Below are 14,017 nucleotides of genomic sequence, written 5' to 3' on the forward strand. Positions count from 1 at the left end.
GACTAACCATGCCTTTTGATCCTAATTCCTTGAGTAGTGTTTACTTAGTCTAGATTTGTAATACTTTCAATACAAGATTTCATAGGCAAAATACTTGACGTCTCCCGCTATGTCGTGTTTGATGTCACTTTACACACCACCTTCTGCTGAAAACTCATTGTCAAATATTCTGTACAAACTACTGTTGCCAGCTTCAAATAACTCTAATTTCTCGGCGGTAGACCGTGAAATGCCCATACATTGTTTGTCGCTGACACATCGATTATCCCCAGCGCCAAAATCAGCAATTTTCACCAAAAAAGAAAGTTATTTCTTAAAAATACAGAGTTGTGTTTGCACTTTGGAATAGTTTAAGAAGGTATAGTGATAAATCATTCCCAATATGTTTAATGCCCAGTTATTGAATATTTCAAAAAAGAAGACATTCACTTATTATTATTATTATTATTATTATTATTGCAGATCTGTAAACTCGAAATATGAATCATGTTGTACTTTTCCTGGTCATCCAGGCACTCTACGCATCATTATCTACAGTTGAATCGCTTTTTGGTTTGTTTGAGCTACCCTGGTTGCAGCTGGATATAGAGAGTACAGGATCTCCCAGTGTGTTGTTGGGTTCAGAGAGTCCAGGATCGCCAAGTCACGCGAGGGGTTATATGGAAAATTGCGGTAAGGAAACCATCTCTCTGTCTCTGTCTGTCTGTCTGTGTTTGTCTGTCTGTCTCTCTCTCTCTCTCTCTCTCTCTCTCTCTCTCTCTCTCGTAGAACGGTATCAGATTGTACAACTCCAGGTAGACGCAACTTTTAAGTGTAGGAAACATTGTATTCATTTAATCCACAACATAACTAGCTGAGATTGGTGCATTATGCAAGAGTTTTAGTTTCGTTCAGGTTTAAAAAAAATGTTGAGTCTTTTGGCGACATGTGAGATTATATTAATTAATATCTAGATCATATTTGGTATTTTGTTTGATTTGAAAACAAAATGTCATACAATGAAAATGCATCTAACGTAACTCCTAATCCTTTTCAATTCCAGCAGAGTTATCGCTCTTAAATTCACTGAAATACCTGGTTATGTCCTTGTCAAACTGACAATCTAGTATTGTTCTCGATGACAGTGTGATACACGCATGCTGAGGTAGGATAGAAAGTATATTTATTTCACAAAACATTCGCGTTGAAGTCTATGAATAAAAAGAAAACCAGCTGGCACCGTGCAGTGCCGGATTAAACCCTGTGGAGGCCCTTAGGCAGTCGAAATATTGGGGCCCATCTCGCAAATGATCTCCTAATACGTTTTATAAATATTATTTTTTTCCGTTCTATTCGGTTCCCCTAAGAGGCGTGGGGCCCATAGGCATGTGCCTACTCTGCCTATTTGGTAAGCAGGCACTGGTACCGTGATACCCCCCTTTCTCTCTCTCTCTGCCTCTCTCTCTTAATATACCGGTACATATTGATATATGCGTTTTGTTATTAAAGCAATATTAGCATACATAGGTTGGATAGCATGTGTCTCGGTAGTTATGCATCTAAAGGTAGTTAGGTTTGCTCGTGAGGTTATAGTTTAACTGGTCGGATGTATGCAACATAAAAAATGAGTGTGAGCTTGACACATACTCAACAGTCTAAGTCGTGTGAAAATTATTTTTTTTATGGCTGCTTCCTATATGGATTTAGATCGGTATATTGAATCTCGGCACGTCATCGCTGTGTTCTCTATAGTAACAAGGATATAAGAACAGGCTAAAATAAATATATAGTTCTGATTACGTCTTTAGATTCGAACTAGTCATGAAACCTAAGAGGTCACGTAAAACGGGATGGGGTATATATCAGAGTCCGAGGGGTTGATTTTGTTTTGTGGAGTATATATCTAAAGATTCTTTTAATGTGTTTGAAATAAAAAGGTGCCTTATTAATAATCTCTTTCTCTCTGTCTGTCTATCTGTCTCTCTCGTCTGTATATGTCTGTCGTCTATCTCTTCTAAGAGATTTTCTTGTAGCAGTCGAATGAAATTAGCAGACCGAAATACGTCAAATTAGTACAAATGTTCTACTTCCAGATCCCAAGTCGAGCTACAATATTTCCTGGGAGCCGAAAGATATGGATCCACATGGTTCATTGAAACTTTACGTAAACTACACAGTACGTAAGTGTTTTTCCAATTATTTATAATTTTTGTTATAGTTCTTATTAACATTGCTTGGTGATTTCATTGCAGGATGTTGTCCTTGTTTTTCTTGTCTATCCTCTTGTATGTGTGTATGTATGTATGTACGTACGCACGCACGCACGCACGCATGCAGGTTTGTATGTATGTATGTATGTATGTATGTGTGTATGTGTGTGGGTGTGTGTGTGTGCGTACGTGCGTGCGTGCATGTGTGCGTTTAAGGGGTACTCATGGAGGGGTAGTACCTTTGGTGACGGTAGCAGTCGTACTCCCTAGGGGGTAGCTAGTCCACCTTTGGTCTCCACTTGGCCCTCAACTTTCACCTGTGGCTCAAAGAAGCTCTAGCATGCTCAGCGGCCACACCACGGGCAACGGCTTCGACTGGCCGGCCAAACCAGATTGAGGATAATCGATGGGTTTCAGACCCTCGGTGAGTCAGGGATTGTCACCCATTGCATGTGAAGACTGGAACCGGCGGACTGCGCGGAGGAACCAATAGCTCGTCAACGGGCAGAAAGGCGGAACCAGCAAAGCAATGTGGAGCGCTAAGAGCAAGGCAAGACACGTAGGACGCCATGGTCATCCACTGCATCCAGTCTACATTCCAGCCGTCTTGACTACGTCTTGCAACTGGACAAAGTGGAGCCTGGACGAGAGAGTAAGGCTGACACTGCGCAACTGTTCCTAACTTTAATCCAACTCACGCGCAAGTCATTTATGTCATCAGACGTTCCCAAGTCCTGCGGCGATGGACGAGCTGCGACGCGGCAGGTGTGCATGCACTGGCAGCCGTAGTGGCGGACTTGCACGCAGGCGACTCAGGCCATATGGTCGTCTTCCATTGACCTGAAGCAGAAAAGGATGTCGGCACCCGTCTGAGCGACTAAGCAGAGCTCTTCAGGTTAGCGCTGCTTACCTCCATAGCCTGAGGAAGGGGTTAGAAAAGATGCTCTAAAGAAGCCTGCTTCATATACTCCGGCCAGCTTACCGCGTCTAGAGGGAATCCCATTCTTGCGGTCGAAACACGAAGAAAACCCAAAAAGATTCACTCACTCGTGGTGCGTGGAATAGACGCACTCTATTGGATCGTGCAGATGCTGCCAGACCAGGGAGAAGAACTGCCCTGATTGCATGAAAACTTGCTCGCTACAAGATAGAGATAGCATCCCTAAGTGAAGGTCGCTTGGCCGACGAGGGCCAACTGACTGAAGTTGGAGCTGTTTACACCCTTTTCTGGAGTGGATGTGGTACCGATGAACGTCGGGAGTTTGGAGTTGGATTCTCTGTCAAGTCGAGTTTGGTCAATAAGCTCTCCATTTTACCAAAGGGAATTAATGAACGGCTTATAATGCTGAAGCTACCCGTACATGGAATAAAGCAAGCCACACTCATTAGTGCTTATGCACCAACCATGACCTACTCGGAGGAAGCCAAAGACAAGTTCTACCAGGATCTGGAAACTCTGATTGCTGCGGTACCAAAGTCAGACAAGATGATCATTCTTGGTGATTTTAACGCCAGAGTTGGCGCGGACCACATCTCGTGGAAGGGCGTTATTGGTAGACATGGAATCGGCAACTGCTACAGTAATGGACGTCTACTCTTGAGAATGTGCGCAACATTTGATCTCCTGGTCACAAACACCATCTTCCGTCTGCCTAACCGCAATAAAACAACTTGGATGCACCCACGGTCTAAGCATTGGTATATGATCGACTACATCTTAAATCGTAGGAATGACAGGCAGGATGTTCGTGTGACCAAGGCCATGTGTGGTGCTGACTGCTGGACAGACCACAGGCTATTGATTTCCAAGATGGATCTAACAATTCAACCTCCCAGACGTCCACAGGGAATTAAAGTCCCAAAACGACTTAACGTCTGCAGGCTGAAAGTCTGCAATAATGAGCAAGCTCTGTCTGAAGCTCTGACAAGCCATCTAGAAACCACATACTCTGATACCAACGACGTAGAGAAATGCTGGATGGCCTTCAAACATCTGTTGTACTCCACTGCATCTGAAGCCCTTAGCGTCACTGCGTGAAAGCACCAAGACTGGTGTGACGAGAACTGTGAAGAAATACATTCCCTGCTGGAGGAGAAGCATCATCTCCATCGTGCATACAACGTCGACCCCAAATCCGCTGCAAAGAAGAATGACTTCAGCAGTGTCCGCCAAACTGTGCAGAAGAAACTACGCGATATGCAGGACACATGGCTGAGTCGAAATGCTGATGATACCCAGTCCTTTGCCGACAGACACGACATGAAGCATTTCTATAGTGCTCTTCGTGGTGTTTATGGCCCAGTAACATCAGGCATAGCCCCACTCTTAAGCTTCGATGGCAGCACCCTCATAACCGAGAAGGAGAAGATACTGGATCGCTGGGCAGAACATTTTGACGGTATCCTCAACAGACCCTATTCCATCAACGATGAAGTGATCAACCGTCTGCCACAGGTGGAGATCAACGACATGTTTGCTGACCCTCCAACAGTGCTGGAAACTCATAAGGCCATTGAGCTCATGTCTAGTGGAAAAGCTCCAGGAGCAGATTCCATTCCAGCTGAGATCTACAAGTCTGGTGGGCCTACTTTAGTGAGAAGACTAACAGAGATGTTATGTAGCATGTGGAAGACGAAACTCATAGCCCAGGATTTGAAAGATGCATCCATCGTCCACCTTTACAAACGCAAAGGCAATCGCCAGTCCTGCGACAATCATAGAGGAATCTCTCTACTCTGCATCGCTGGGAAAGTCCTCGCCAGGCTACTGCTGAACAGACTCACAGAACACATTGATCATGGTCTACTGCCAGAAAGCCATTGTGGCTTCAGAAAAGAGAGGCACCATCGACATGATCTTTACTGCCAGGCAGTTGCAAGAAAAATGTCTTGAACAAAATGTCCAGCTATATACCACCTTCGTTGACCTGACTAAGGCATTCGACACTGTCAGCCGGGAAGGCCTTTGGAAGATCATGGCCAAATGTGGATGTCCAGAGGTCTTCATTGAAATGGTGAGACAGTTTCATGATGGCATGCTCGCCAGAGTCTAGCACCAGGGTAACTATTTCAAACCCTTTGCAGTTACGAATGGTGTGAACAAGGATTGGTCTTAGCCCCCACTCTCTTCAGCCTCATGTTTTCCGCAATGTTGATGAATGCTTTCAAGGACAGCGATGTTGGAGTAGGTCTCAGATACCGTCTGGATGGGACGTTGTTCAACCTGAGGAGGCTCCAAGCCAAAACCAAAGTCCAAGTTGAGAACATTTGCGACTTGCTGTTTGCAGATGACTGTGCCTTCAAATCCAGCACGGAGACAGGCATGCAACAGAGCATGAACCTTGTTTCCACAGCGTGCTCCAACTTCGGACTCAGCATTTCTACCAGCAAGACCGAGGTTCTGCATCAGCCAGCTCCTAGAGAAGATTACCTGGAACCATCCATCACTGTCCATGGCCATAGCTCAAAAATGTAAACAGATTCACATACCTCGGCAGCACCATCTCACAAGCAGTCCACATAGAGAACAACACTAGGATTGCCAAAGCCAGCACAGCATTTGGTAGACTCCAATCAAATGTCTGGGATATGAGAGACATCAAGCTTGCCACCAAACTCAAAGTCTACGCAGCGGTTGGTCTGTCCATCCTCCTCTATGCACTGCAAGACATTGGCTGTGTATAGCCACCATTTTTAAAAAACTGAACCATTTCCATATGAGATCCTTAAGGAAACTACTGAAAATCAGATGGCAGGACAAGGTACCAAACAGAGAGGTGCTCACTAAGGTCGGCATGACAAGCATCCAAACCATGCTGTGCAAGGCACAATTCCGATGGTCTGGCCATGTTTCCTTTGAGCATATAAGACTGGTTGACGCAGCTGAAAAACGTGATCTGCGCAAACTAGGAAAATCAGTTCCTCAACTCCCGGCCAGCAACCTGCACATCCATGTCCACACTGCAGCAGACTCTTTCAGGCCTAGATCGGACTCAACAGCCATCTCCGGACCCACCCCCAGTGAATCGATGGCATTAAATGGTCCTCATCGACACCGATGGACGAACATCATCATCATCATGTATGTATATATGTGTGTGTGCATGTGTGTGTGTGTGTGTGTGTTTCTGTCTGTCTGTCTGTCTGTCTGTATGTATGTATGTATGTATGTGGAGTTTAGTTTATGTCTCTAGAAAAGTTGTAGACGAAATTTAGTTTTGTTTAGTACTGATTTCATTATTTTGTCAGCTGCAGACATCGATGAGGGAGATTGGTCTTTAAATATAAAGTACAGGTTTATCCATGTCATCGTGCCGAAAAAAATCCCATGTAACAAGATACAATCGTTGTGCTCCATCAAGAAAGGTAAGATTATAAGTTTGTGCTTGTGTGAATCAAGCTATATTTCTAAGATCGTGAAGGTCATCCATCAGAGTTTCTAGATACAACATTTGATTTTTGGGGGATAATATTCATAATGGTATGTATAATACGAACCTAATAGCAAACTGCACATACCATTATCTTCCTTCGCGTAATATACTGGTTTTAATCATTATCTACCATGTTTGCATTGATTCATAAGTAAGATGGATCGTTAGATCCCGATCTGTCGTATAACAATAAGCGTGTCAGTTAGTATCTACGCTGTTTTCGAAGATTAATATGCAAAACAGAAAACGTTGTCTCTAACTTGACAGTGTTCTATGTAATTCCAGACCCAAGCTTACAGTAGTTTTAGTCAGTTGCGTAATATACACGGACATATGGTTATTAAGTGTACAATTTATATAGAAATGAGAACAAAATTGTTAAAGTACGAACGCAAAGGTTTTAACAATGAATGAATGAAGTCTATACGTTTGGACATGTTACTTTAGAAAATCACGTGTTCATGTGGCATATTGTAAGTGCGGATGCTATTTCTGTGTTGATATGGCAGATTTTACGCGCGGATGTCCAGTCCTTTGTAGATAATAAAGAATTTTATTTGTGAATGCCCACTTCTATGGTACGATTTGAAAGAAACCTTTTTAGAAGGTATTGAAAAATAGTATTGTATATTTCTTCCGGTTTTCTAAGTAAACACTATGAATCATACTTCAAGGTTTAAAATTAATGGTTTTCGCAATATCATTTAAAGGAAGTAGCGGGTAGACTAAGGATAAACCGTGCAAAGCAATCTGCCTTTAAGCGGCTTAAAACTTAGATTAGCTCTCCATGATTTTGGCATTTGATTATTGCATTAGCTTCAGATTCGTCTGCATAAGGTTAACATATGAACATTATAGTCCATTCTTCAATCTCATTAAAATCGATATCTCCGACGTTATGGATGATCTGACGGATACCATTAAAACATCATGTTCTGTTGACCCTTCGACTTGCCGGTCAAGTTAACAACTTCGATATTTATGAAGGAGATAAACATAATGCGGAACATATCGTTTCAGAAAATAACTGTTCTTAACATGGGATGCAGGGGTTTACCTGATAGGTTATTAAAAGTAAGTGGACGGGAAAATTCCAATGGACAGAAGAATATGAACTTAATTCCGTTATTGTCACCTCTACTTAATAGAAGATATCCACTTTAGCTAGGTCGATTTTTACAATAGCTAACAAATATGAAATTTAAAAAAGATATATTTCTTTATCAATTTGACACTGATTTGTATTTTGTAATACAGTAGAGGTAGTAGTTGTAGTAGTAACAGTACAACAAGAACGAATGCTAAGGCAGCAAACTCAGAATATTGTTTGAACTGGTACAGGAAGAGAAGGAGCTTTTCCAGAAGATTAAAAGATAAAGCAAAACAATATTAGGTACCAATCTTCTAACAGGAAGATAGAATAAATAGCGTATGAACGTTTACAAAATTGTGAATGAATCGTTACTATTAGCAATCGTATTAAACTAATTACGTTTTTATTCTGTTTCATCAGCAATAATATTTCATATGATATATTTTATTCTCGCAGGTGAATCTCTTCTTAATTACAATTTTCCAGTCAAGGATGTCATCCGTTTAAAGAATTTCAAGGTGAGTTAAGATCAAAATATGAACATGGACATAGATAAAGGCGGGAATTTACTACATGGCTTACAAGAATACCGTAGATTTGAGAGAGTTTATGTTCAGCACAGTAGGGGTCATACTGAGAATTAAAAAATTATTGAAAGCTGTGACACAAGGACATAAACGTTTGTTTAGAATTTTTAACATGGCTTTAACAATTTGTCAGTCATATCGATACGATGTATGCTGTTTGCCAGTATATAGTGATGTCTAGCACCGGGGCATCATGCCGCAGACATGTAGCATATGTCCCACCCAGTCACATTATCCTGACACCAGGCCGACCAGCCCTAACACAAACTCTTAATGCTGAGTGCCAAGCGAGGCAGCTGTTAGTACCATTTTGATAAGTCCTTGGTATGACTCGGCCGGTGATCGAACCCACGACCTCCCTCATTCGCGGCGGACGCTTAAACCACTGGGACACCTGAGCGTTTACCTTTCCCTTGGTAAATTAAAATTAGGCACTAACCATTTTAGGGAAACCAATTAGTTCTCCTCTCAATGATATACCTTTTAATCATATAAATTGGGACTATGTATAGACAGCAGAAGCACAGATATTTGTTCCAGGAGCAGAAGGCATATTTTGAATCTGTATCATCTTACCTCTATCCTTGGAGACAATGTATGATGCCCAAACCGTTTACAATGACAACGCTTTGCATAACTGTATCAAAGACAATGCTTAATGACTAAACATATAAAAAATATAATGTTTGGTTAAAACTGTATCAGAGACAATGCTCAGTACCTAAGCATATAACAAAGACAATGCTTAATGCTTAAACAAATAACAAAAACAATGTTTAATTGTGATGTGATGTGATTTGGATTTTTAACGTAGCTTTAACAATTTTTCAGTCATATCGCTACGATGTCTGCAATGTGGCAGTTTATAGTGATGTCTAGCACTGGGGCATCATGCCGCAGACATGTAGCATGATGTCCCACCCAGTCACATTATCCTGACACCGGGCCGACCAGTCCTAACACTAACCTCTTAATGCTGAGTGCCAAGCTAGGCAGCTGTTAGTACCGTTTTTGTAAGTCTTTGGTATGACTCAGCCGGGGATCGAACCCACGACCTCCCGCATCCGAGGCGGACGCTATAACCACTAGGCCACCGGAGCGGTCAATGTTTAATTAAAACTGTATCAAAGAAAATGCATAATAACTAAACATATAACAAAGAAATGTTTGTTTAAAACTGTACCAAATACAATGCTTAATGCCACAAATATAACAAAGACACTACTTAATGCTTAAACATATAACAAAGAAATGCTTAACGCTTAAACATATAACAAAGACGATGCTCAATGTGTAAACATATAACAAAATGCTTAATGCTTAAACATATAACAAAGAAATGCTTAATGCTTAAACATATAACAAAGACAATGCTTAATGCCTAAACATATAACAAGGACAATGCTTAATGCCTAAACATATAACAAAGACAATGCTTAATGCCTAAACATATAACAAAGAAATGCTTGATGTGTAAACAAATAACAAAAACAATGTTTAATTAAAACTGTATCAAAGAAAATGCATAATAACTAAACATATAACAAAGAAATGCTTAATGTGTAAACACATAACAAAGACAATGCTTAATGCCTAAACATATTACAAATACAATATTTGATTAAAACTGTCAAAGAGAATTATTGAGGCCTAAATGTATAACAAATACAATGTGTGATCAAAACTGTATCAAAGACAATGCTTAATGTATAAACATATAACAAAGACACTGTTTGATTAAAACTGTAACAAAGACAATGCATAATGTATAAACATATAACAAAGACAATGTTTGATTAAAACTGTATCAAAGACAATGCTTAATGTATAAACATATAACAAAGACACTGTTTGATTAAAACTGTATCAAAGACAATGCTTAATGTATAAACATATAACAAAGACACTGTTTGATTAAAACTGTAACAAAGACAATGCATAATGTATAAACATATAACAAAGACAATGTTTGATCAAACTTGTATCAAAGACAATGCTCAATGCCTAAGCATATAACAAAGACAATGCTTTATGCGTACACAAATAACAAAGACAATGCTTAATTAAAACTGTATCAAAGAATATACATAATGACTAAACATATAGCAAAGAAATGTTTGTTCAAAGCTGTACCAAATACAATGCTTAATGACACAAAATATAACAAAGACACTACATAATGCCTAAACATATAACAATGAAATGCTTAATGTGTAAACATATAACAAAGACAATGCTTAATGCCTACACATATTACAAATAAAATGTTTGATTAAAACTGTGTCAAAGAAAATGCTTAATGCTGAAACATATAACAAATACAGTGTTTGGTTAAATCTGCATTAAAGACAATGCATAATGCCTAAACGTACAATAAAGGCAAAGCTTGATTAAAACTGTATCAAAGACAATGCTCAGTGCCTAGACATATAACAAATACAATGCTTGATTAAAACTGTATCAACGACAATGCTTAATGCTAAACACATACCAAAAACAATGTTTGATTAAAACTGTATCAAAGACACTGCTTAATGCCTAAACATGTAACAAAGACAATGCTTGATGTCTTAACATATAATAAAGATTGCAGCTGAAGAGAATATATATCAAGTATTTAAATTGTGCAAACGAAAATTTGAACCTACAGACATTTGCTATAGAGTGGTCACCAGGTGATCTTTATGAAAAGAAATAATATACCTATATTGCGCTAGAGCTTTTGACAAGTGTTGAGTGTTCCAGAAAGGAATCTACATGGTCGTTCGTCATTCTTGGTGTTAATTACATCAATTTGCATTACAGGAAATATATATCAGGATGTGAGTTTCATATGCAAGGTCTTTTCAAGAGGCCTCAACAATTAAAGGAGAAAAAAAATGAAAAGCAAAAATACTTTAAAGAGTAGCATATCAACACCAGCGTATCTTCCTTTTGCTCCTCGTATCTTGTTTAAAAGTTTTTATGTCTTGGCATAGTTTACACAGTTGTCATTCCCACTTCCATGTTAGCTTGCACCACTGAGGTATATGGAACGAATGATATGCCCAATGTACCCTCGTGAACGTTGTAACACCACACTAGCGGAGATAGATTTGACTCCTCATTTAGCAGGCTGAACTCGAGACGATATTGGTGTGGGTTCGAATATTGCCGTCATGTTAGCCTGTAGTGTGTCCTTTAGGGAAGGCAATTTATTGCAGTGGGCACATCAGTAAATAAACCTTGTGTGTTACTGTGCTGTGCTGTAAAACACTAGACCAAACCCTCCAAAACTGAGGATAAGCTATACAATACAAATTATTGCGTGGTACCCAATAAATTATGTACTGATGTCTCATCCACTGACGTTATGAAATAAAACCAATTGTAAAAGTGAAGAATATGTCTATCATTCATATAGCAATCAAAATGAACTTCTTTCTACTGATTTGTTTAGTTTTAATTTAAATAAAAATAGTAATGTATACTATAGATTACACTCATTATGACTGTATGATTGAAATTGTGTAGATATTGTTATATGTTTTACTGCATATTTTCTCTATTGCAGGGCACTTTCAAAATGAGGGTTACAGCTGAAAACAAAAAGCATGAAAATCTGCTATGTGTCACATTTAAAGCAAATGTACTCTAGCAACAAAAATGACCCATAACAATGCTGCTGTGAGCTTCATTAATGCACTAACTTCCTATCTCTTCCAATATCATTGAACCACAACAATTTGAAAAGGAAATGTACAGTTTCTACCCATTGGATGAATCCTAGCCTTGCTACGGACTAAGAATTATTTTCGACCGTCAGCATACGCTAGATGCTATAATGGTCTGAATTTAGATAGGATGTCAGTGAAACTTAATAAAATAATAGTCTATGTTTTGTAATAAATACATTTTCTATTGATGACCTGAGTCTACTATTTTTTCAGAAAAAGATTTGACAGGTTTATTCTCAACGTGAAATAGAAATACTCGGCAAGAAAATCGTGTATTATAATAAAACTGGTGGCTATTATATCACATTCTCAAAAGAAAGTTCAATCCTCATCAAAAGGTGTCAATATTAAAGAGATGATACGCATACATCATTAAGCGGACATATTTTGATGTTTGTAGTTTAACTAATACGCCCTATTGTCAGGTACTCATAAACTGCAACCACCACCCACACTTTTGCATACATGGCAATGATGCACAAGTAAGGAATAAGAAATTGTCAAGATATCCTGTTTTGCTGTAATGGCTTTAGCGAGGTGGGAAATATGTGGTATCGGGCCTGCCGAATATGGTTTACATTTATACTCGCTAAATCTGCTTTTTGAATTAAAAGTTTCTCTATTTTATGTTCAATATAGAGATGATTATTTTTAGGAAATAAAACAAACCTTTTCTCTATGAACATTTCACAGAGTTTCTTCAGTGTTATAGGAAATAGATTTTGGGGACCCATTGTCCTCATTTTGCCCTAAAACCGCCGCTGACTTTAGATTACCTTGTATTGACGGTTTGCCACAGTTCAATAATATTGGTCTCCATCCCTCCATAAATGAGGTACAAGTGTAACAAGTAGGTATTAGATCATTCTGGTATTAATATACTAATTTGCCATGTGAAATTTCTCTGTGTTATAACCACACACGTACTTTCCATTTGCTCTGCTTTGTAAGTTGTTTAAATATGCATAGTTGCCTTTAGAAATGGCCGAAGGCAAGGATTTATTCAACCAGCAAATAATATTATTACAAGGTATATATATATATATATATATATATATATATATATATATATATATATATATATATATATATATATATATATATATATATATATATACTGTCTTTACTCAAATATTACTCTTTTTGGGACTGATTGCTCATCAACGCAGGCTTCACATTAATAATTTATGTGTTTGTATATTACCTGTATTCAAGTAACGTGATATAGATAAGATTTATGAGAAGCTTCAGTATGCACATACTAGGTCGCTTTGCCCTGATTCAAGTCCAGACATTAGCGCTAAGTCTCCTTTTGGTTTGGTTGCCTGTAGTAATGCAACGTCGTATGAAAATAAGTTATATATAGTAGTTCGACGTGCTCAAGCTAGGCTAGTGTTAACTAAATCACGTACCAATAGCTGACATTAACTTTTTGTCTCAGGTTCCTTTCAATTGCAGTCATGCAACCTGATAAAAAGATCAGTCATGTTTCTTGACTTGCAGATGAATCATAAGAAGGACTACACACATACGACAAAACTAAGTCACTGTGGCATGAAATATATTTCCATTAGTACGTTTTTAAGTTCTGCTTTTAATTTAATTATTTTTTATATGTCATTATGGAATGCTGCATTATTTAATTACAACTATTACAACTATGGATTGGGGTTCTATGTATTGAATACTATCCGAAAACCTGTGTAAATAATGTCCTCTAGAGAAATATTATTTGGTGAGAAACAAAATATCTTCCATGGATTCAAGATAATAAAAAATGAAAACTACTTTCCACTTTAAATCCCCCATATAATTCGAACTTAACTGGCATATATATATATATATATATATATATATATATATATATATATATATATATATATATATATATATATATATATATATACAACGTAAACGTATCAAATCCACTATACATAAGCAAGTAATAAGTCAAATTTCTAAACATACCAAATAACTGACTTGGCTGAAAAGTAATCTT

General features: G+C 38.4%; 1 protein-coding gene across 2 annotated transcripts; it reads left to right on the plus strand.

Moving 5' to 3' along the window:
- The first annotated feature begins 442 nt into the window (after positions 1–442).
- Positions 443–12,206, plus strand: LOC149794334 (uncharacterized). Of its 2 annotated transcripts, XM_089966560.1 has the most exons (5): positions 445–672; positions 2,073–2,159; positions 6,438–6,554; positions 8,172–8,233; positions 11,856–12,206. In XM_089966560.1, exons 1-5 carry the CDS (start codon positions 480–482, stop codon positions 11,937–11,939), a joined length of 543 nt encoding a protein of 180 aa, XP_089822686.1. In that variant the 5' UTR covers positions 445–479; the 3' UTR covers positions 11,940–12,206. The 2 variants fall into 2 exon arrangements, with proteins under 2 accessions (XP_089822687.1, XP_089822686.1); XM_089966561.1 differs by lacking the exon at positions 6,438–6,554 and having other exon boundaries at positions 443–672.
- Positions 12,207–14,017: the final 1,811 nt, after the last annotated feature.

Source organism: Sinohyriopsis cumingii, chromosome 8, assembly GCF_028554795.1.
Source record: "Sinohyriopsis cumingii isolate HCF-2022 chromosome 8, ASM2855479v2, whole genome shotgun sequence".
NCBI lineage: Eukaryota > Metazoa > Mollusca > Bivalvia > Unionida > Unionidae > Sinohyriopsis > Sinohyriopsis cumingii.

Coding starts and splice junctions, on each gene's coding strand:
- LOC149794334 (XM_089966560.1), top strand. CDS start 480: ATGAATCATGTTGTACTTTTCCTGGTCATCCAGGCACTCTACGCATCA. Junction 673..2,072: donor GGGTTATATGGAAAATTGCG/GTAAGGAAACCA, acceptor TTCTACTTCCAG/ATCCCAAGTCGAGCTACAAT. Junction 8,234..11,855: donor TCCGTTTAAAGAATTTCAAG/GTGAGTTAAGAT, acceptor TCTCTATTGCAG/GGCACTTTCAAAATGAGGGT.